The 24,662-nt window shown below is 32.2% G+C and overlaps 2 protein-coding genes and 1 long non-coding RNA gene across 3 annotated transcripts; 1 reads left to right on the plus strand and 2 right to left on the minus strand.

Annotated features, from left to right (window-relative positions):
* Positions 1–12,837: 12,837 nt before the first annotated feature.
* Positions 12,838–16,902, plus strand: LOC144576270 (protein WALLS ARE THIN 1-like). Its single transcript, XM_078326587.1, has 6 exons — positions 12,838–13,158; positions 13,389–13,451; positions 13,566–13,682; positions 13,801–14,227; positions 15,990–16,141; positions 16,371–16,902. Exons 1-6 carry the CDS (start codon positions 12,950–12,952, stop codon positions 16,576–16,578), a joined length of 1,176 nt encoding a protein of 391 aa, XP_078182713.1. The 5' UTR covers positions 12,838–12,949; the 3' UTR covers positions 16,579–16,902.
* Positions 16,903–18,977: 2,075 nt separating this feature from the next.
* LOC144576062 (uncharacterized) lies at positions 18,978–21,865 on the minus strand. The gene is made up of 3 exons (XM_078326311.1): positions 21,319–21,865; positions 20,081–20,407; positions 18,978–19,588 (listed from the first exon to the last, which is right to left on the minus strand). Exons 1-3 carry the CDS (start codon positions 21,653–21,655, stop codon positions 19,086–19,088), a joined length of 1,167 nt encoding a protein of 388 aa, XP_078182437.1. The 5' UTR covers positions 21,656–21,865; the 3' UTR covers positions 18,978–19,085.
* A 722-nt stretch (positions 21,866–22,587) lies between these two features.
* Positions 22,588–24,536, minus strand: LOC144576063 (uncharacterized). The gene is made up of 3 exons (XR_013518596.1): positions 24,452–24,536; positions 23,768–23,829; positions 22,588–23,240 (listed from the first exon to the last, which is right to left on the minus strand). It is a non-coding gene; the product is annotated as an uncharacterized LOC144576063 (long non-coding RNA).
* Between the last annotated feature and the right edge of the window lie 126 nt (positions 24,537–24,662).

Here is a 24,662-nt window from a genome sequence, read left to right on the forward strand (position 1 = left end):
TATTGATCCCAGTTGAAAAGTCACTTCTAGGTAATCCAGAAAATATTGTGATCAATCTAGTACATTTAATTAATAAAAAGTTGTATCTATTTTGATAATTCTTTTTGAAAAACAATCATTAAATAAATTAAAGTTTTTTTTTTTTTTAAATAGATACAATTTTTTATTAATTAAATGTACTAGAATGATCACAATATTTTCTGGATTACCTAGAAGTGACTTTTCAACCGGGATCAATAACTCAGAATCTAAGCATTTTTATTTTTTTCCAATAGCACATAAAGAAATATATTAATTTTTCTTACAGCCGCGAAAAATCCGGCCTGAAAAATATTGATCCGGGTTATTTGTTGTAGTATTTCTAATAAATCAAATTATATTGTATTCCATCTATTTTCAAAAAAATATATTCAACATTTCTAATCTTTTAATACAAAAAATAAAAATAAATAAATAATTTTTGTTTAAAAAAAAAAAAAAACAAAATGCACAAATCCGGTTAACCAATAACCGGACTCAAATCAAATTTCCGGTTAATGGTTAACTGGACTATTTCAACGGGTCCGGGAAATGGTTAACCGAAAATTTGATTTGAGTCCGGTTACTGGTTAACCGGTTTGGGTAGTTTTGCAATTTCAATAGCTAGTTGGTTATTTTTTTTAATTTTATTTATTTTTTGGATATATATAAAAAAATCGGCCACATTTCTATGTGCAAAAAAAAAAACAATTTTTGATTTTTTTACATTACTTCATTACCATTGTTAGTGCATACATGAAGATTTACAATAATGATAATTAATGTCAATTGACAATGTAAATTAAAAGAAACCATTTTATTATATTAACTAAGAAAAAATATACGCAGACTAACTTTCTAGTTCCATTAATATTAGATGTAGCAAACAATAAACAAATATGTATCCTCCCAGGTATCAGGTATTGCAGAGGATTACTCTCACTTTATGGTTTGATATTAAATCTCAGCCGGTTTGAAATTCGAGCTAGTATAGAGGGCTGGAGGCAGTATTATTGAGCTTTGAGATTCGTGCCAAGTTAAAAAGAACAGATCTACTAATTGTAAAAGATTTCCTTATCAGGTAATGGAGAGGATGTGAATTCAACAATAAACTGCATGTACAGTATGATCGTATATTAATTTTTTGAGTGAAATGATCGTATATTAATTACATAGTGGAACTTTTCTTTAAGAATGCTGAGTATTTTTATGAGAGCAAAGATAGGGTGTGATGTGTTCACCAAGAGAGTTTGGTGAACATAATTCCAAAAGTATATCGGATCGACTTCAAATGTCGAATTCAAATTGTTAAAATTCATGTATTTAATGAGTGATGCATGTACATGCAAAATTTTGAAAGTTTCAAGTTTATTTGTTACAAGGTCAAGTGATCAAAGAAATAATAAAAATTAAATATATAAAACAATTTACAAATTAACTTATAAAATAGTCATTTCTTTGATTGCTAGACTTTGTAGCCAATAAACTCGAAACTTTCAAAATTTTGCATGTACATGCATCACTCATAAAGTATATGGATTTCAACGGTTTGGATTCGACGTTTAAAATCGATCCGATATACTTTTAGAGTTGTGCTCACCAAATTTTCTTGGTGAGCACATCACACTCTAGCTTTACTCGTTTTATGGTATATGGATTTGAACCTCTCCATTATTTTCGAGAACTGGAGAGAAATATCACTGGAATTTGTCTTTTAATCAAGTGGAGGTTTAGTGGAAGCATTATAGCCTGGGTTTTCCTGAGCCGAAAGCACCTCCATTAGATTTGATTTGAATTTATGCAACTCAAAGCGATACAAAGATTAAAGCCCTGTACTTCATGAATAATTGAATATATATTTTTTTTCATTAGCAAAAGAAAAAGGCTACAAAGTGCAAAACCTGTTCCTGTGTAATTATGAAGATCCAGAGTTCTTTTCACTTTTGATTTACCTGACCATATTTTATACCCTTTTTGTGTGGGACCAAATTTTTATTTATTTTTTACTATACATAATTAAGCGCACTGATCAATAAATAATCCATTTCTTCTGTGTACATACTTGGAAGAAGTACCATATATATGTATCACATAAAAGTTAATTCTCGGTGGAGTGAGAGCATCTACATCCCTGAAACTCTTGGAGTTTCTAATCTGATGTGGCAGTTTCTAAACCAGTTTCAGGGATGCAAATGGGTTTCTTATTTAGCAACTTTGCTCCAAAGTTTCTTAATAAGAAACCGTTTATAAACTCTGACGCGACTAAATAATTCGCTGAAATTCTTCTCTCTTGTAATTTATTTGCTGATGTAGCAATTAAGAAACTCTAATTTTAGTTTCAGGGATGTGGGAGTTTAGAAACTTGAAGAGACAAAATTTCTAAAAATTAGTTAACAGTTATTTAGAAACTCCAAGAGTTTCACGGATGTAGATGCTCTGAGACTATGGTACTTTGCAAACGCAGATCGCTTCGTGTTATAGATTTATCTCTATTTTAAAAGTTTAAATTGCTGATCTAAATTGTTTACGATCTTAGTATGGAACTATAATATTGAAATATGCTTATAGACCAACTTTTATTATTTTAAAAATTTTGTACTTATTTTTAGTTAGATATAAAATTACTATTTTCATATGGTCCAGTATATTTACATCAGATGATTTATTTATTTATTTAAAAATATAATTAATTTTTAATATAAATTTAAAATTTAATCTCTAGGCATATTTTCATATGAATATCATGTTAAATTATTTGTATTGATTATTTGAACTTAAAATACAAAGGATAAATTCATAGTACATAACTAACGCACATTACAAAGTACGATATAGTCAATCATTGTTAGTGTGTCCTCGATGCCTTGAAGGAGAATCATGCTATTTCTTGCTTCAAATTGGGGATGAAATCATTTTTTTGTTGTTGTTGAAAGTCCATTGACAATATTTTCATTAATTAGGTTAAATCAGTTGCATAGTTTTGTATTAGTATATACAACATCTGTATCAGTACGTAAATTATTACAACTGAATTTTTTTACAAAAGTCGACAAAAGAAAATAAAAAAATGAAAGTAGAATCAGATCTAGGTTTCTGCACTCAGTTCGATAGATATATATTGAGCATGCATGATTTTCTGCGCTCGTGCTCAGATTGGTAGATTGTGAGCCTGCATAATTTATTGTCATTAGCACAAAACAATGATGTTGTAATCAAGGAGAGACATGGGTATCTAGGGGAGTCTTCGTGCTCGGATGAAATTTGTGCCTACATTATTTAAAAGGATATACAAAGGAAAGAGATAGGAAGAAGGAATGACAAGAAGAAAGAGAAAAGGAGGAAAGGGATCAACATCAGCGCATTATCATAATCATTAACTATAAACGTATCTTATTTATACATAGATATAGTAGATACTACGGTAGAAGTTTTAGTAACCTCAATTAGTCAATCTAAAATATGTAATAATCTATATTCTATTGGATTAAAATTAGAAGTACAATAATTTTGCTCACAAAATCCTATCACCCAAATAATTCCACTTTTTAGGTTAAAGAGATAATATAGTAGTGTTAACCACAAATCCACTTTCCACAATTGTACACAAGAAAAAAAAAATTAGTACTCCATTACTCCATACAAAGTGTTGAATTACAAAGTCATATCTATGCTTTCATTTTATTCCATAAAACCAGTGAAATGTCGGTATTAAAATATATCTTTTAACTGAAATCGAGAAGATATGGTAGCTCATATATGATGTTGGTTTTTTAATCTTTTAATAATTTTGTGTATGCTACCATGGCTTAATTTTTATTAGAACATTTTGTCTGAACATCAAGATATGAGTATTGTTGCTTCTAATTCCTTAAATAAGATTAAAGACATCTCTTGTCATGTAATTTTTTCTCTTCATTAATTTGATCACCATAATTTTTATTTGCAAGAGAATCGTCAGCTGAAGAACTTGCCTTCCCTTTTTGTTGTTCCAGTTAAAGAACTTAATCAACTACACTAACAATTCTTTGTAAAATTTTACATAATGGCTCCTCCTATTTTTATACATAAAGCCAAATCAATAATGTTTTTTTTTTTTTCTTTTAAAAAAACATTCATATTACAGCAGAGTGAAGGATACAAGGACATAATTATTTACAGAGCATCTAATCAAAAAACCACGAACGAGGTAAATAAAAAAAAAATATAGAGAATAAAATACATTTTCTCAAGAGATTGATTTATGACATGAGCTGATGTAAGCTGCTTGAGTGTTAAACTTTATACAGATTTTCATAGACATCAAATCCTCAAATGACAACATGTCATGGGGTGAAATATTGACCAGGGGCGAAACATAGGTGTAGCTGGGGGGTGCTAAGCCACCCCAACTTAATTTTTTTTTTTATTACCAAGTATATAGGAATTGTATTATATAGTTCATTTTACATGTATAAGCCCCCCTATAAAAATATTTAAAATTAGAAGGCTTCAATGTAAATTTTAAAAAATATAATTAAATTCATTTCTATTTGGACTAGTGGGCCTTCCGTCTTTGCGCATTGGAATATGGCAAAAATAAAATCCTTTCCAAATTAGAAATTACAATAAACAAATGGTATTTTATTATAACACCGACTAATCAGACAATTCCTAAATTGAAAACAACAATTTCATATTATAAATTATAGCATCGATTCTAAAAAATAATAATGATATTATTTAGCACCCCCTATACTCAAATTCTGATTCCGCCCCTAATATTGACAGAGGAGCATTTTCTTCATGCAGTGTTGTTTTAGCTCTATTATCTGTACATTGCATGAAACTAAAACTGCTCTGTCAATATCTCACCGCATGTCATGTGTACGCCGTTGGTATAAGACAAAATTGACCTCAAGATAGATTCAAGTCTCTAATTATTTGGATCACTGAAATAATTTCCTATCAATACACTCATTCTCTTGTTGAATCAATTGTTACGACTTGGAATTGGAAGTGAGTGGTGTCTTGCCAAACGTAAAATAAAAAATTCCCAAGTATTTCAAAATATAATGTGTCACAATATATATTTCCTAGCTAGTGCTCTTGGGGGTGTCTTGTCAGACCTGAATAAATAAAGGGCATTCCACCTGAATACTTTTCATCATTTCATAGTATATACCTTTCACTTTTCCCCACTTCTTGGTATTGATTCATTGCTGTGTGAAAATGTCATAATGAGGTTTGTATAATTATATGGGCCATTTTTATTAGAATAATTATAACAAACCCCCCACTCCCATCCTCCCATTTTTCCCGCACTCTCTCTCTTCCTTAACTGCCATATATCCCCCCACTAATTTCTCTAAAAGTTTTCTTTTATCCCCCCACTAATTTTCCTAAAAGTTTCATTTTATCTCCCCACTAATTATAAGAACCCCCACTCCCATCCCCACATTAATTATACATTCCTCTAATAACAATTCTCGCGTTAATTATTGCTTTAAAAACAGTATGCGCATTAATTATACTGTTATCTAATAACAATCACTGTTAATAAATGCTTATCTGTTAATTGATGTTCAAAAAAATATTTATCATTATTTCTGAGAAATATTTACCCTTGTAACATAGAGTATTTATCCATGTAACATAGAGTATTTATCATTATGTCTGAAAGTATTTATCATTGATGTTTTACTGTAAGTTGCAATTATGTCTGAGAAGTATTTATCTATGCAATACAAATTATTTATCCATGTAACATAAAGTATTTATCATTATGCATGAGAGTATTTATCATTGATGTTTTACTGAAAGTTGCAAGTATGCCTGAGAAATATTTATCCATGTAACATAAAGTATTTATCCATATAATGTCAATTATTTACCCATGTAACATAAAATATTTATCATTATGTCTCAGAGTATTTATCATTGGGTGAGAGGATTGCTTATTTAATGGTCTCCAGTTGTGCGGGGACGATTCAAAAAAAAAGGAAATTTTGTGCGGGGACAATTAATGGATTGATTTATTCTTTCATAAATAGAGATTATTGCATAGGGTTTAATACCTGACAAATTCAAGGTAAATACTTTAATGCTTCAAGTTAAATACCCGCAATTTTTTAAACGCTCATTAATGATTGAGCGGTCCCCCCATGTTTTTCTTGGCAGTATCTGCGGGGATAAATGCGGGGATAAACTTGCGGGGATTGTTATCACTGTCCTTTTTATTAATACCCCCAAAAAAAAGGAAATTTTAAAAATGCCCCGTGGTTGATTTTTTTTCAAAACTGTCTCGATCGCTGGGCTCACGGGCGGCCCAAAACACCAAGCAGACTGCCCCTCTACAGGGGCAGGCCACTAGGGACCAGATCGCCTGTGGTTCAGGCGGTCCTCTTTTTTTTTTTAAAGAGATCTTAATATTTTGGCTTAGATAATTTTATGAAGAAAAAATTTCCTTTTTTAGAGTGTATGCCAAAAAAATAAGACATTTGGTATATTTATGCAGTAATGTCGTAACTCTTTATAATTTTGATTTGGTTTGTCAGTTGGATATCACAAGTCTAAAGATAACATTAATTAAGGAATTGATTCTTAATAATTTATTTTATTCAAATATACACAAGGAAATATAGTTAGATTGTCTCAATGATGTCAACTTTATTTTTTTTATAGAATAATTGGATTATTTAATTATTGTCAACATATACCATTTGCTCGGAGATAGGCAAACAAATACAATAAATAGTAAATGCATTTTAAAATAATTATATGAATAATTCTTGAATAATCTTAGGCTTTTGACTAAATAAAATATTGATCGTTATACGCCTACTGTCAAACGAAAACTTAAACTGAATTTTTGAGACACTACACGATGTTTTTTTGATATTCAGATGCTTGGGGATTCTCCCCGGGGCGATATTCGGACCCATCTCGTCCTCCCTTTCCAAAAAGTGGTCATACGTGCAAATCCGACTTAATTTCCTAGCCAAAGTTATGGATGTTTAAAGTTTTTTCAAAAGCCAAACTTTGGAAATTCATAACTAATTGTAGAAAAATCCAAATAAATTGAAAATTGTGTCAATTCTGTGTATTTTTTAATGCTCTACATGCTGGTTTAATCACTTTTGTAGTTTGGTTCCTGTATCAGTCTAGATATGCTGATTTACCAGAAGAGGTCCAATTTGATGTTTTTAGTGCATTGCACTATACCAGTTACTTTTGTTTAGTGCTTGGCTGCTGAGTTTGGACTTGGTACCATACCAAATGTCAGTCTAGGGTGCATTGTGCATGGACAGAGATCTAATTTGAGGTTTGTTCATATTTTAGTAGCTCTAAACTACTGTTTTAGTACCAGAAATAAAGAGAAGAAGATCAAAAAGCTGTCAGAGCTTGAAATTTTTTGAATCAAGGCCAAATCCTTAATTAGTGTTATCTTTAAACTTGTGATAGCTAACTCAGAAACCAAATCAAAGTTATAAAGAGTTACGACATCACTGCATAAATATACCAAATGTCTTATTTTTTTGGCATACACTCTAAACAAGAAAAATTTTTCTTCATAAAATTATTTAAGTCAAAATATTAAGATCTCTCTAAAAAAAAAAAAAGAGGACCGCCCTTGGCCCGGACGGTCTGCTAGAGGTGTGGCCCCTGTAGGGGGCGGTCTGGTAGGGGTGTGGCCCGCTCCTGTAGGGGACAGTCTGCTTGGTGTTTTGGGACACCCGTGGGCCCAGCGGTCGGGGCAGTTTTGAAAAAAAACCAAACTCGGAGGCAATTTTAAAATTTCCTTTTTTTTAGGATATTAATAAAAATGGCTGTAATTGCATTAATCAGAAAAAAAATATCAATAAATTGCTTTTTGAAAGAAGAAAAAAATATATGAGGATTTTTTTGAAAACTCTCTATTCTAGTATAATTTTGAATAGCAATATTATTATGCACAAAAATTTACGTTATATTAAATCGAAATAATGCTAGGATAATCATAATACCATTGAAAAAAAAAGAGTTGTGAAAGAGAAAAGAAGAGATGAGCGCCACTTGTTTGGATGGAGAGTAGAGGAAGGAATGGGAGATAAATAATAGAAGGGAATGGAATGGAATAGAAAGGAAGATTAACATATTTAACATCTTCGTGTTTGGATGATTAATGAGAGAAAATAAATTTAATTTTTATTTTCGTCTTATTTCTTGTTTGGTTGATTAAAATTTAGAAGGTTAATGTGAAATTCGGTGACTGTTGTAGGTTTGAGGAAAAAATTTTGTATGAGAATTATATATATATAAGATATATGATTGGACATTTGTATCATTTTTTCTAAAAATATTTATAATAAAATTTCTTTTCATCCGTTACACCCCAATTTGGGAGGGAAACTGATTCTATTAATTATAATGATAGAAGGTTAAACCTTTCACCTCCTGTACCATTCACCTTCAATATAATTTTATCAACCAAACACGATTCAACGGAAAATTTTTGTTCCTTTCCATTCCCGCCCTTCATGTACTCTCCATCCAAACAAGGTGTAATGGGCGGGGTAATATTTTTTTCGGATAGGCATATTGACACCACACACATTTATATTAACACAACATCTTTACAAAAAAATAATGTATGGACAATTTTAACCCTCATTAAATCTCTTCCTTATAACTACCATATTTTTTCATAATGTAATTAATATAGCGATCGTTAAATTATTTGGTTTCCATAATTGATAGATTTTTTTTTTCCTTTTTTTTATATTTTGCATTCATATTAAATCAAAAGTTACAGAATTTGTTGATCTTCCTTTTTTTTCATGGAAATATAGCTGCATAATTTACACAAGAAAACATTCAATTCAATTAAGATTTTAAGCAGTCAAGTCAAAATATGTATTTTTTTTTAATAATAAGATACACTCGCTTTAATATGTGATATATTCCAACTCAAATATATTCTCAATTTATATATTTTTTTCTCTTAATTTTGATACTTATAATCTATTAGTCTATTTTAATTAAAATTGTTAGAAATTTTTTTATTTATGTTTTGTAATTAAAGTTTTGAATTATGCAAATGAAGGCAATCAACTTTTTAATTTGAAGTTTGAATATTCTGATGATATACTTCTTGTCGTTCGTGGTTTATATGGTGCTAAAGGCTATGTACGCTAACAACTCGCGACTTGCGACCAAATAAATTTGGTATTTTGTAGTGTTTTGTTGTACTTTTAATTTATTATTTTAGTCATAAATTAAATGCAAAATTATTCATGATAATTTGCATTCAATATGTTTTTTTATGTAAGTAATTATGTCATTTTCTTAGTGTTATTGCGCAAAAAAAAAGATAAATTTTAATAGACAAAATAATATTGTAGATTGTTAAAAAAAATTGTGAAGTTTTACAAAATAGATCGATATATACAATGTTGATAGATTTTAATAATATAATAAAATTAATTCACTGTTGTAATTTCCTTAAAAAATCTTAAAGATTTGATTAAAATAAATAATGAATACTTATTATATGATAACATAAATAACTTTTAAGTAACAGATTTTAAAATAATATATGACAAAAAAATATTTTTTACACAAAATAACATACTTTATAAAACATAACTTTTAAGAAAAAGCATAAATGTGCTAATATATGAGAGAGAATTAGTTTTTAAAGAAAACACTTAATGATAAAATTGTCTATATAGTAAAATATTTTGATAATGTTGTGTTAATTTAAAATTGAGTTGTTTTAATATCATCACTCTATTATTTAATTTTTCGCTATCAAATATACTAATTAAGCAGTACTTACCATTTTTGTCATCATATATACTTTCCTAATCATCACGATTCTAACACTATTCTGTTTGAATTCGTATCCTCTGCTTTAACTCAAAAAGGAATATTTTGAGTTAATATATCTGAACCGTCCGATCAGCTTTATAATTTGTGTGAATTAAATTTGCACTAATATTAAAGACTCCCTATATGTTAGATAGGAGCTAGACGGGCTCCGTTTACAATCGGACAGTCGATATATATTAACTCAAAAGATACTCTTTTGAGTTAATGTAGACGATGTGGACTCATTCTGCTTGGTTGCAATGAGAATAGGGTATTTTTGAAAACAAACTATTCGGAACAAGCTAATCGGTATTTGGTTGATGAGTTAAAATAGCTAGAATAGAGAATCAATTTTGCTTGTCTTATTAAAACAAGTTATTCCTACAAAAAAATTGGAACAAGCTATTATAATAAGACAAATACCAATTTTGCTATTCTAATATTACAACTAAACATACCCTATATATGTTGCAAAACATGCTCATAAGGAATTAATACTGATAGATTCTCAAGTTGGTTACCCACGAAGTTTATTTTTAAAAGTGAGATAAAGAAGACAAATAAGAAAATAGCTCAAATCTCAAAATAAAGAATGGGAAAAAAAACAAGGTTCTAAATAGCGTTTATAGCGGCATAGCGGGGAGACCAAAAAAAAAAAGCTTTAGCGAATAGCGCAGCTATAGCGGAAGCTATCACAAATAGCGTTTTCTTATTTAAAAAATTATATTTTATATTTCTACTAATAGTAAACATGTCTCATCGAGAAAAAAAACATCAAATTGATTAAGAAGTTATAATATTCATATTGAAGTTCAATTTCTCACGAACAAGGTCCCTAGGCATTGTTTTAATTTTTCATTTTTGGAAAACCCAACAATAATGCATAATACAAAATTTAATTGATATAGCGGTATAGCCCGCACATGTTCCATTATATTGATATAGTTTGATAAAGTAAAAAAAAGCCCACCTGGATATTAACGCTCATTAAAATTACAAAATCATAAGTCCATGTAGCATAGCGGACCGCTATTGCCGTTACGCGCTACACGCTATAGCGGACCGCTATTAGCGCTATAGCGGCCGTAGCTCGAATAGCGCAGTTTTACCCCGTAGCTTAGCTTTCTAGGTCCAAAACCGCTATAGCTAGCTATTTAGAAGCTTAGAAAATAATTATGATGTTTGATAAGAGAATTATAATTGAAGCTAATTCAAATATACTTACATGAGATAAAGAATTATATTCTTACTCTTTCAATTTATTTCACTATCAAAATTAAATGTTTAAATAGCGAATAGCGGACTCATAGCGCGGTCAATCATTTTCCATACGGTATGTAATTATTTTAACTATTATTTTATAAAATTGTAAAATCCAAATATTCAACTAAATATAAAAAAGTAAAAAAAAAATAATATAGTGATAACTAATTTGTGAATCGGACCACAATATACTTAAATGACGCTAAAAATTGATGTGCAATTCCTTAAATCATAAATGCATATAATTTTTTTTATACTTATAACAATCAAACAGATTATCATTTTTTTTTCAGCCATTGAATCGGACCACAATAACGGGTATAATGATTATTTTTATGTTGATGAAGAAATTTAATTGTGTCTATTTGTTTAATAATAAACCATCATATTTACTTAATGATGAACTAAGAAAATAGTTATAAATAATAATAAAACATAAATAAAAATTAAGCATTAAATCTTATAGTACTTTTCTAATATTGAAATGTCTTGATTATTATTTATTCTTTATTGTAGAATGCAACTATGTTGCTAAAGAATGATAATGTCAAGATGTTTATCGTCAAAATATTACTATAGTTAACGTTGCTATAGCGCCAGCTATGAACACAGAATTCATGTATATGATCATCTGTGGTAACATTGTAACATAAATAAGTTTGGATCCGGATCATCCAATTTGCTTTGACACCAGTATTAAAGAGACTCTGTACATTCTATTTTGGATCAAATTGAACCGAATTCTAATCAAATGCTTTGAATATATTTTTTTAATGGTTGGCGGCGAAATGCCACCAGATATATTGATAAAAAAAAATATTTACACAGGCCCAAAGCTAAAAGGCCTTGACCAATACAAAAAATCAGCTCGCAAAAATTGACGCGAGTAATGCTCGCAAACAGTTTGAATCTAAACTCAAATATTATGTTACCTCATAGAATATGGATTCTAAAATAAGGAGTCACATCAAATTCTTATCTCAAAAAATAAAGCTTGTTATGTTATCATGTCAAAGAAATTAATCCACCAGGCATCTCATTTTTCATAATACTTTTATATATTTGATTAAAATATTATAAATTGACTGCTAAGACGGATTAAACAAATCAAATTTTAATAGAAAAAATTGAATGGGAATTGCTAAGGATTTCCATTTAATGGTATAATGGAAACATAGTGAATCTACTTGCCTAGTGCAAACGTCCTCAGTCTCGGAATCCATTGATTGTTTGTGTGAAACAAACTCTCTTCACAGAGTTGATATATATATATATATATATTTTCTACCAAACATGCCTTCAGTCAAGGTTTACAATTTTGAAATGCTCATAACTTAAAAATCAAACACATGAGAAAATTCTTATTCATCGCAGGTAAATAGAAATACAACGAGCAAAGTTAACCCAAGTAAACATATAACATTAGGCAAAATTAATCAACAATAGATCTATATTAAATACTTGTCTAATATTAAAACCAAAGCACAGAAAAACACTTTAATTTATTGTTCCTGATGTGCCCAAAGGCACATATGTCATATGTGTATAGCCTGTTATAGAGAGAGAATGTGGGCGACAAGAAGAAAACATCAACACTAGCGTTGAGATGACACCTTTTATTTCCCCTTTTTTTCTATTTAATATCTAATTGCCTGTGCCCTGTGGGGACAACGCACGCACAAACTAACCTCACACACTCAGTCTCTCTCTCTCACCTCTCCATATTTAGACCCCTCCACCACCTCCTCCTCTCTTCATCCTTCACTCTTCTTTCCACTCTCTGAACCTCCAAACACACACCACACACACAAAAGCAGAGAGAGTACACTCTGCCTGTGAAATGGCTGATGTGGATCCCAGAGCGGTATGCGGCATGCCTGAGAAGGTGCAGCTGCATGTCGCCATGCTGGCACTTCAGTTCGGTTATGCCGGATTCCATGTTGTTTCCCGTTTGGCTCTCAATATGGGTATAAGTAAGCTGGTGTTTCCAGTCTACCGCAACATCATTGCCCTGATATTGCTTGTGCCGTTCGCATATTTCCTTGAAAAGTATGACACCATTTTGAATTATCTATAAATAATGAATGAAAATGAAACGTTAACTACATAGCAATTTTTCTTTGGTTTTGGTAAATACTGGTATGATGTGATTTGTTTTGTTTGATAGTGATGTATAAATCAACTTACTAGCTATATGAAGATAGTTAAATTAAGGTATAATTATTAGAAAGTATAGACGAATGATGGTAATTTGTTGGTTTTTTTTTTTTTTTTTGTAGGAAGGATAGACCGACACTGACACTCAGCTTTGTTGTGCAATTTTTTCTACTGGCTCTCTGTGGGTAAGATCATCTAATAATTCTTCAGCACTTTCAAAACATAATTTTCAAATATAGTTTTCATATATATTAGAGGTTCTCATATTTATGATCTATTCATTTTTGACATGGAAATAGCATAACCGCCAACCAAGGTTTTTATCTACTTGGACTGGATAATACATCTCCAACCTTCGCATCGGCGATTCAGAACTCTGTACCAGCCATCACCTTTGCTATGGCTGCAGCATTGAGGTACAATTTTACATATATTGTTTCTCCTTTTCTCCATCAAGAAGTTATCGAAATATCCTACCAAACTTATTTGAACCATCAATCGGATATTATTTTCCTAATTAGTAGAACATCACAGGATAGAGAAGGTACGCATCGACCGTAAAGATGGCATTGCAAAAATTCTTGGCACACTTGCATGTGTTGCGGGTGCATCAGTCATAACCCTATACAAAGGCCCTACCATATTCGGCCCTTCAACCCTTAACGGCACAGCGGTAGCAAGCTCATTCACACAAGACACAACGGTGCTCTGGGTAAACGACTCGAACGGCAAGAATTGGACCCTTGGATGCATATACTTGATCGGGCACTGCTTATCCTGGTCCGGCTGGCTCGTGCTTCAAGCGCCCGTGCTGAAGAAGTACCCCGCTAGATTGTCAGTTACGTCGTACACTTGCTTCTTTGGTGTGATACAGTTCCTGATCATAGCGGCTTTCATGGAGAGAGATGCAGATGCTTGGGCTTTTCACTCTGGTTCCGAAGTCTTCACCATCCTCTATGCGGTAAATTTTAACTAATTTCTTGTTTAATTGTCCCTTTTAATTTATTAATTGTTTTGCATGCCAAGAGAAATGTTGTTCTGTCACAGTAACTTTAGTTGCAGGAACTGGAGACGAGTACAAGAATTATTTCTGTTAAACTCCTGATTTACTGTTTTAAAAACATTGCTGTATATTGGACCACAATAAAAGCTTTAGGAACCCCATTATGGCAACAAACTATATAATTGTAGAACCTAAAGGCTAGTATTACCTAAGTGCGTACAATCTGAGCTAAAACCAACCTCGATGTGTAAATTAAACCTATAAATAATTAGGATCAAGGAGTTGGACAATCATAATTAATAGTAGGCATGTGACCTGTATATTACTTAACTGACTTGAACAAATTTAATTGAAACAATTTTGATATCCTACTCAGAATAAGTATTAGATACTAAACTCTGTACTCTATATTGTTCTAATTCCAGTTTATATGAAAAGAAGTTCTTAGAATAAGATATCCATGTAATCCACTACATGTTTGCCTGTCTATCTATACAAGATTCGCTTATTTGATTCTCTTAAGGATTAACCTCAGAACTTTCCCAGATAAGAAAAATATGTAATAGGCAAAACCAATTACAAAGAGGCTAAATACTAGTATTGCTAAAATATGTCAAAATCAGTGAATGAGTCCATCTTTTAATAATATAAGAATGATTTAAATTTCCATTAAAAGATCAGTCATTAAGAATTTAATAGTGGAACTCCTGAGGTCAAGCTCTGCCACTGGCTGTTAGTAAGCTAGATAGGTAATATATTTGGCTTGAAGAAAATTTTCAAATAGATGTTGAATTCATTTAAATAATCCTTCTCTCCCTCTCCAATGCAATTAAAGAAATTCTCAATATGCCCTTTTCTCTAAATATTGGGAAAAGCAATAATTGATTGAGTTAGAAAATAACCTTTCTATTTCTACAGAAGAGTATTGCTCTGTTGTTAAATTTATGGTTTTAATAGGGTATGAACAATAAATGTCAAATATAGATCTAATTGAATTATATTTCATTTCAATACAGGCATAGAATATTAAATGGATAAAGTGATAAAGTTAACAATGAGCTTATCTTAGCTTTCTTAGAGATTAAATAGACTAAAAAAGAGTACTAAAGCTAAACTAGTGGTAGACATAATTGGATAGAAGCCTTTGATGCATGCTTTCTCCTAACTTTATCTGAAACCATATTCATTTTGTTATACAAAATTCCTTTTCTAGTCAAAAATTGAAGGTGATGCTATGTACTTTCTAACAGTGTCATGCTCCATGATAATATCATGTCTTTATGCTACTCATGATCAGGGGATACATGTAACATCAACCCACTAAAAAACTCATTATGTCTACCATGATTCAGGGTTGCTAAACTTTTTATAGGAGAAAGTAATCATAATCTGGTCAGCAAAAGTATGTTAAAACAAATAAAAAGTATGGAAATCTGCAAATAAAAATTATTAGGCTCAAACTTATAATTTCTAATTAAAACCTCTATAGAAGCAGCAGTAGCAAGGTTGAGCTATTTTAAAAAATTGGAAGGGAGTGCATATAAAAAGTATTATAAGGTATATGTGATAATTTGTAGTTTGTTAAAGTAAACAAGTTATGTCTGTTCTAAAATAAAGAAACAGAACACTTCAAATTTAAACATTATTCAAATTTGAAAAGTATTAAAATACTAATAAGGTCAATTACATGACATGTACTTATTGGGGACTTAACATGCAGGGTTTCATCGCATCTGGAGTAGCTTTTGCAGTTCAAATCTGGTGCATTGACAGAGGGGGTCCCGTTTTCGTGGCCGTGTATCAGCCTGTCCAGACACTTGTTGTGGCCATCATGGCTTCCCTTACTCTTGGCGAAAAGTTCTACCTTGGAGGGTATTTGCTATACCTTTTGCACATAAAAAAAAAATATCGAATGTTTGTAACTTGGAAACAAAAATGCAAAACTGGTAATCATTTACCAACAGTAAGTTTTTTTTTTTGCTGGTAAGCAATAGTGCTCAACCAGATTTTGTGGGTAGAGACAAATTGGTAACACAAGTGTAGATAAGTAAGTAATTTGTACATGTCTACATACAGTGTATAACAAGTATCATATGTGCAGGATAATTGGTGCAGCACTGATCATAATGGGACTATACCTGGTTTTGTGGGGCAAAAGCGCGGAAAGAGCATTTGCTGTTAAGGAGGCTGCTGTGTTGGTTTCTTCAACATGTGAACATGAAGGACACCGACAAAGCAGTGTCGCCTCCTTCAAGGCCTCTTCTCTTAACCAACCTCTACTTCCATCTTCGACCTCAGAGAATGTCTGATGGATTTCAATTAATCCCCTTTGCATGAACTTTGATTATGCATGCACTTATTTAATTTTACATTTGCTTTTGGTTCTTTTTTTTGTGTGGTGGTGTGGAGAAAAAAAAAACAAAAAAAGCATAAACGTTGTGTGACCTTTGTGAGCAGATAGGAATAGGCTTGATCTTAACTAGTAGTATGGTTGACAACGGGAGGGAGGGGTGTGTATTTGCTAGTTTGATGAAATGTTTGTCTATGGTTTGCTTTTGGTTGCATCTTTTAATTTTATTTGGATGTAAGCTTTAATTTGATCAAGAAAAAAGGAGATGGAAGATTTCTTTTAATTTACTTTTTTTTCCTGACATTTACTTTTGTTGCATACCCACAATAAACTTTGATTCATTACAATAAATACATATAAATAAATAAAGAGGGTTCTAATGCCTCATTTTTTTCATACCTCATCATACTTCATATTTTATATTTTCGTTTTGAAAGTTCAAATTGTCGATCCGAACCGTTCAACAAAATATTTATACTAAAATATGGATGGAGATAAAATTTTATATTTTTTGAAATTTTTTTGCTATTTTTTAAGATAGGTAAAAAATCACTGTTTTTAAACTGTTCAAAAAACAGTGATTTTCTACTCATCTTAAAAAATAGTAAAAATTTTTGAAAAACTATAAAATTTCATCTTTAACCATATTTTAGTATGAATATCATACTGAACGGTTCGGATCGACAATTTAGACTTTAAATATGAAGAAAATGAAGATATAAAATATGAGGTATAAAAAAAATGAGACATTGGAACCCTCCTCATAAATAAAATACTGAGCTTAGGATCATATCATATATATACAGAATAGGAGTCATGTTTGCATGCTCTGATATTTTCTAAACCAACTTGAAACATTCGACATGAGAACCAGACTTTGATTTAGTGGTAAAGACAATGTCATCTGTGTGAGAGGTTGTAGGTTCGAAGCTCGAATAAGAGATTCTCTTGTGGATATTAAATAGTTAGGTGGCTTGACCTTCAAACTTTATTCAAAAACAACAGAAGGTATATCTAACTTAAATGAAGCATATCCCAAAAGAAATCTCCAACTAGTAGAATGCACAAAATAAATGGCATTAGAAAATAACATGAATGATGTGCAGTCAAAGATTGTCCTGATGAAAATCATGTTGATATTCAAATTCAATTAGGTACTAAAGTATATTATTGAAAGCAATAAGTGGTCTAATGTCGCATCAGTCATCATCAATCAATAACCATCCACTTACCTTTAATGCAATCCCTTTCATCCCAACTAAATATAAACATTTTTCGAAAAGAACAAAAAAAAAAGAGCAAGGATAAAAGGATCTAACTTCCTCTGATAAAAGGATCTAATCTCACTGCCTATTTAAATACCAGATTTAGCATTCAAAATTGTCTGAGTTACTCATGGAAATCTTTTGTAGGACCTGGAATCTGGATCCGTATCCTCCCAGGTACCTGACTCAAAAAAATTGAAACGGAAGGCCCAGATTCGATATCAATCGGTGCCTGTTTGGGATGATGGAGGGGGCAGTATTATGTGTGCTTTGAGATTCGTGCCAAGTTAAAAATTCCAATCTTGGACCGTCCGATTTAATTGTACTCTGTCAGGTAACCTGAGGGGATGTGAATTCCTGGAATCTAGGGGGCTTGTGTGGTAGTATTCTTTTTTGAGTGAGTCTACGGTACTATGCATATCACGATTTGGTACCGTGCTATGGCTCTATATTCGAGTTTTCAAATCCTAACGGTCGATCCGAACCGTTCATCTTGTTCTCCATATTAGTATGTGTTTGGAGACCAAATTTTACATTTTTTGAAATTTTTTTATTATTGTTTTAGATTTATTGAAAATCACTGTTTTTGGATGGTCCAGAATTTTCAGATCAAGTGATTTTCTAAATATCTAAAAAAATAGTAAAAAATTTTCAAAAAATGTAAAATTTGGTCTCTAAACACATATTAATATGGAGAACAAGATGAACGGTTCGGATCGACCGTTAGGATTTGAAAACTCGAATATAGAGCTGTAACACGGTAACAACATGTGATATGCATAGTACCATAGACTCACTCTTCTTTTATTTTCTTTTTTAATTAGAACTCTCATTAATCCCGACAACTGTTTTTTTTAGATGTTTTTTTTGCAGAAATTGAATCTAAGAAATCACCATTCATCAGCCAAAATTAATCCTTGCATATGTGAAGGCAGCATAATACAGAGGGATAAAATTCTCTTTTAATTCCACTTGAATGTTTTTGGAGCAGAAGCCTATTTAATTACAGGAAATGGTTTTAGTTCTTTATATCTAGAATTGAAGCCAAAAAATTCTGCAGAGGAATTCAACAAAAATCACTAGATACAAGCTATAACATCAACTAAAAAATGCAATCTTATAAACGGACTTAAAAACCTAGTAGAAAGCAAGTTCTTTGCAACCAAAAGAGACAATCTTGAACCACATCGAAGCCCACTGATTATTTTTTTTTGTTTTTTCGTTTTCTTTTCTTCTTTTTTTCATCGAAGCCCGTAAGCCCACTGATTATCGAGTCGCATTCTTTCTGATCATCATCTTTTATGTTGAAAGCCTGACGAATCTTCTCCGTGCTCTTCCCCATTACATTGTCAGCCATCTTTTGGCATGTCACATCCAGCAGCCCGTCAACATTTAAATAGTTAGCTGCCATGATTAGGTCGAATAGCATCGCCGCCTTATCGATATCATTTACAAACTGCTTGTCCCAGTCTTTGCCCGTCTTCTCAGTCTTTGATGCATCTACTGTGTCGACGTGCTTAGTGCAGTACTTGATCACCTTTTCAAGGATCAGTGCGGTGACATTCACTAGTGGGATGGAGTTCTCGGAGCTGGCTTCTTCTATCAAGCGGCATATCGTTTGAGATTGCTGAGCCACTGTCTCAGATACCTCGAACTCCTTTCCATCATTGCTCTTGAGCTTGATCGTCTTGCTCGCCGTGCTGTCTGACATTTGTGGAAAGAGAAAACAAATGGATGATAAATTAAGGAGATCACTGATCTTTAGATACATATAACAACATCAACGCAACGGATAATTTTTTTTTTTTTTTTTACTTTTTGCAAAACTGCCGAAAATTAGGTTCAGACTTTAACAGAATCTTTTTTCAAATCATCAGATCAAATTAGATAGTAACACAATTGGGTCTCTTTTGAAACAGCCCAAAATAAATTAAACATTAGGAACCAATATACAGGCCTATATATATACATTGAGCCATCAGAAACCAAAATTAAATTAATCATTAGAACTAAATTCCTTGTACCCTTTTAGCCACCATGATCATAAAAGGACAAAGAGAACTAGATACAGACAAGCTATAACATCAACTATAAAATTCAATCTTAATTATAAACGGACTTAAAAACCTAGTAGAAGATAAGTTCTCTGCAACCAAAAGACACAATCTTGAACCACATCAAAGAAAAAGAGTTAACCTTTTTCTTCAGTTGAAAGATTAAGCCCACTGATTATTGAGGCACATTCTTCCTTCTTGGCAGTGAAGTCATCATCTTTTATGCGTCCTTTGCTGGTCGTTTCAGTCTTTGATGCATCTGCTGCTTCAATGTGCTTCATGCAGTACTCGAACACCTTTTCAAGGATCGGTGTAGTGATATTGACATTCACTCGTGGGATGTTCTCTGTGAAGGCGTCTTCTATCAAGCAGCATATCGTTTGAGATTGCTTCACCAGTACTGTCTCAGATACCTCGAACTCCTCTCCATCGTTGCTCTTGAGCTCGATCATCTTGCTCGCCGTGCTGTCTGACATTTGTGGGAAGAAAAACAAATGGATGATAAATTAAGGAGATCACTGATCTTTAGATATATATAACAACATCAACATGACGAATATTTTTTTTTTTTTACTTTTTGCAAAACTTCCGAAAATTAGGTTCAGACTTTATCAGAATCATTTTTCAAATCATCAGGTCAAATTAAGAAAGTAACACAATTGGGTCTCTTTTGAAACAGCCCAAAATAAATTAAACATTAGGAACCAAGTACATGAATTCGCATCCTCTGAGATATCTCATATTTTGCGTGACTTTTTGGAAAATCTCAACTGTTCAAAGACATTCTGCACGAATCTCAAAGCTCAAACAATACTGGGCCCCTGCGCTATCCCCGAATAGGCACCGGACACTTAGGTCACGCAAAATATGAGATATCTCGGGGGATGCGCACTCATAGTACATGCCTATATATATACATTGAGCCATCAGCAAATCAAAATTAAATTAATCATTAGTAACCAAAATACAAACTCAAGTCATGGGGAAAAAGTTTCTTTGTTCTTCTGTTTGTCTTTGTTGAAAAGCAACAAGTGCAACCTTTTATCTATATTCTTTGTTTGTATTTTTGGAATCATATATACATTTCTTTTATATTAGTACTTAAATTTGATATAAAAATATTGACATCTTTCAAATAAATATTTATCTATGTTGAAAGCCTGATCAATCTTGAATCCAAGAAAGAAAAAAAATCAATCTTAGAACTAAATTCCTTGTACCCTTTTAGAGGAAACAGAGAACTAGACACAGACAAGCTATAACATCAACTAAAAAATTCAATCTTAATTATAAACGGACTTGAAAACCTAGTAGAAGATAAGTTCTTTGCAACCAAAAGACACAATCTTGAACCACATCAAAGCAAATTAAAGAGTTAACCTTTTTCTTCAGTTGAAAGCTTAAGCCCACTGATTATTGAGGCGCATTCTTCCTTCTCGGCAGTGAAGTCATCATCTTTTATAAATCCTTTGCCGGTCGTTTCAGTCTTTGATGCATCTGCTGCTTCAATGTGCTTCATGCAGTACTCGAACACCTTTTCAAGGATCGGTGCAGTAACATTGACATTCGCTTGTGGGATAGAGTTCTCTGTGAAGGCGGTTTCTATTGAGCGGCAGATATTTTGAGATTGCTCCACCAGTACTGTCTCAGATACCTCAAACTCCTTTCCAGTGCAGCTCTGGAGCTTGATCATCTTGCTCGTCGTGCTGTCTGACATTTGTGGAAAGAGAGATCAAATGGATGAGAAATTAAGGAGATCACTGATCTTTATGATCTTGGTTATAGAGGAGAATGTGCTCAGCTAACTAGTGTCAAAGAAGGTCGCAGAGAATATAGTATATAACGACGTCAATGTGACAAATATATATATATATATATATTTTTAAAAACTGCCAAAAATTAGGTTCAGAATATAACAGAATCATTTTTCAAAGTAACATGATTGGGTCTCTTTTGAAGCAGCCCAAAATTAATTATTTTTTTCTTAAGTGCCCATGGGCCAGCCCAAAATTAAATTAAACATTAGGAGCCAATATACAGGCCTATACCTCTAGCCATCAGGAAACCAAGAATAATCATTAGGAGCGAAAATTCAGGCCCAAGTCATGGTTTTTTTCTTCTTCTTTTTATTTGTCTTTATTGAAAACCGACAAGTACAAGCTTATAGATATAATAGCCTGTTGCCTCGCTTAGCTTCGGCAATGATAATTGAGATAGTAGAGAAAAGAAAACATAGTGCATATCATACAATGAAGTATAGAAAATAGAATGTAGATGAACAACAAAAATAAAAAGAAACTAATCTGTGCTAAGACAAACTGAAGGCTTGGTGGTCTCTTCAAATCCCGAACATATTGCTTTGAGCACTGCACTTTTGCCAACCTTGCCTAACAACATATTCAGTAGAAGAACAACTTAAATCATCATATAAAAAAATAATTGAAGTGTAAATCAGACCTCTGCATCGTCTGTTGTTGATGGCAAACATGGAATAAAATGTAACATCACCACGATCTCGCTTACCAACCTGAAGGTTTAGAGATTTAAAATCAACTGGTATTATCACTAAGGCATAAAAGATAAAAAATAACTTTGTCAGTTATAAAAGAGAAGGACAAAACAAAATAACAAATAGAATAAAAAACAGTATCACTGAATTTATGACTTTCCTTTCTGTTTTCTGGCTTTTACTCAATCCTGTTCTTGCGATTTTAGTTTAATGTTGGTCAAACATACAACGGCACTTATAAAAAAGGAACAGAGTTTGACTCACCAAGAGAGCTCTGGAGCAGATGTGTAAGCTTTGAGTCTCTTCAAATTGAAAATCCAGGAAATCCATTTGAAAATAGCATACTAATACACATAAAGATGCAATAAAAATGACAAATGAATCAATGAATGTAACTGAACTATTGGACTTTAGAACCATGCTGGTAATTTCTCATCTACAACCTAATATTATCAGTATCACTGAATTTATGCCTTTCCTTTCTATTTTCTGGGTATTTTTCTGTTGCTAAATTTTTTATTTCTCTGTTGCTAATTTATTGTTTATCCATTATATTGAGAGGAAAAGGCACAGTATTCTCACCCTGCTCTTAAGCATCTTAATTAATAGCACTTATTGTTTATCCATGTGAGCTGAGCTGACACTGCTCAAAGAAGCATTTATCAGTGATGCTATGATAATTACTTATTTTTATTACAATAAACAATTATACTATATAAACGCAACCCAGAGACATCAGATGGTTTGAGATGTTCCACATGATCCACAAAAAAAAAAAAATTCCCTCCACCGTCTTTGCATAAGAAAAATAAAATAAAAATACAAATAGGCAGGGGCGGACCCACTGTAGCACAGGGGGGTCAGCTGCCCCCCGCTGGATTTTCAAAAATAGTGCTAAAAGTCTGCTTTTCGGACCTCTGCCCCTCCCTGGAATTCAAATTGCTCCCCTGTAGTCCATTCTGGAATTCTAATAGACGGAACGGAGCCCATATAAACTCTGAGTGAAACAAATTAGCGGAGCCCAAATAGGGGCTGATCCCAAATAGCGAAAATTAGTTGAACCAAAATTCCCTATATATGTTGAATTGTTGATTTTTTTTCAAGTAATTTAGGATTTTTATTATATTGATTGGTATTTTTTTTGTTATATTGAATTGTACCCGATAAGCTATTGGGTTTGAACCCGATAAATTATTTGCATCCAATTATTGCCCTGTCCTGACAAAAATCCTGCGTCCGCCCCTGCAAACAGGTAAAACAAATTAGTTGGTGAAATACTAAGTTGCCAACCGATATAATTTCTTGGATGAAGATGCAAACCTTAATGTTATAGCTTGATCTGACGAATATGAGACGAGGATTTCCATCAATCACATGTAACTCTTTTTAAGTCGACAAATAAAAATGTTAGAAAGAAGATTATCCTAAAAAAAAACAGGGACCTACATGTCTCGTAAAAAAAAAAGGGTAATGCTTATGCCATTGCTACTGTAACAAAACCGCGAACCAATGATTAATGTAACAAATCCTCTAGAACTAGAAGGAAAGAGGAAACTCGCTGTGGGCTCATGAGCCAGCCCGACTCAGCTCGGATTAAGCGATAAAATTTGAGTCAAGTTTGAGTTTGGGTTTTTTTTCAATTTAGAGTCTGATTCATTATAAAATATTGAGCTGTTCAACTCATTAGCTCATGACCCAGTCCGGCTCATTAGCAGCCCTAGAATGATTGCAGAATTCAAAATGATACAATGAAAATGTTCCAGATAATAATATTTTAATTTATCTTACCTAAGACCTGTGCTTGCAGTGTCAAATTCTAAATGAGGACACGACTGATCAGAAACAGGTTTATGGAGCTCCCTTCTCACAACCACATTGGATCTAAAACAACAAATTACAAATTAGAAAGGTACACAATTCAAAATAAACAAATCAAGATATAATTATTTCCTCGTTATATGTACTTCTATGAAAAATATATAGTGTAAACTGATATGTAATCACCTGCATGGATGGTGGATATCATTGGACACCATGGCCATTATCAAGACCAGCTTTTATCCAGGTGAGCGCCGTTATCAGGTTTGAGCAGGGTTCAAAATAACTAGTTATAGCTACGCATTAGCTGCGCTAACTATAGCTTTCTCGGACCTCAAAAGCTATAATGCTATTAACCGTTTTTCTTTTATAATGATTCTAAATAGCTAGCTATGAT

This window comes from Carex rostrata, chromosome 25 (assembly GCF_964058835.1).
Source record: "Carex rostrata chromosome 25, lpCarRost1.2, whole genome shotgun sequence".
NCBI lineage: Eukaryota > Viridiplantae > Streptophyta > Magnoliopsida > Poales > Cyperaceae > Carex > Carex rostrata.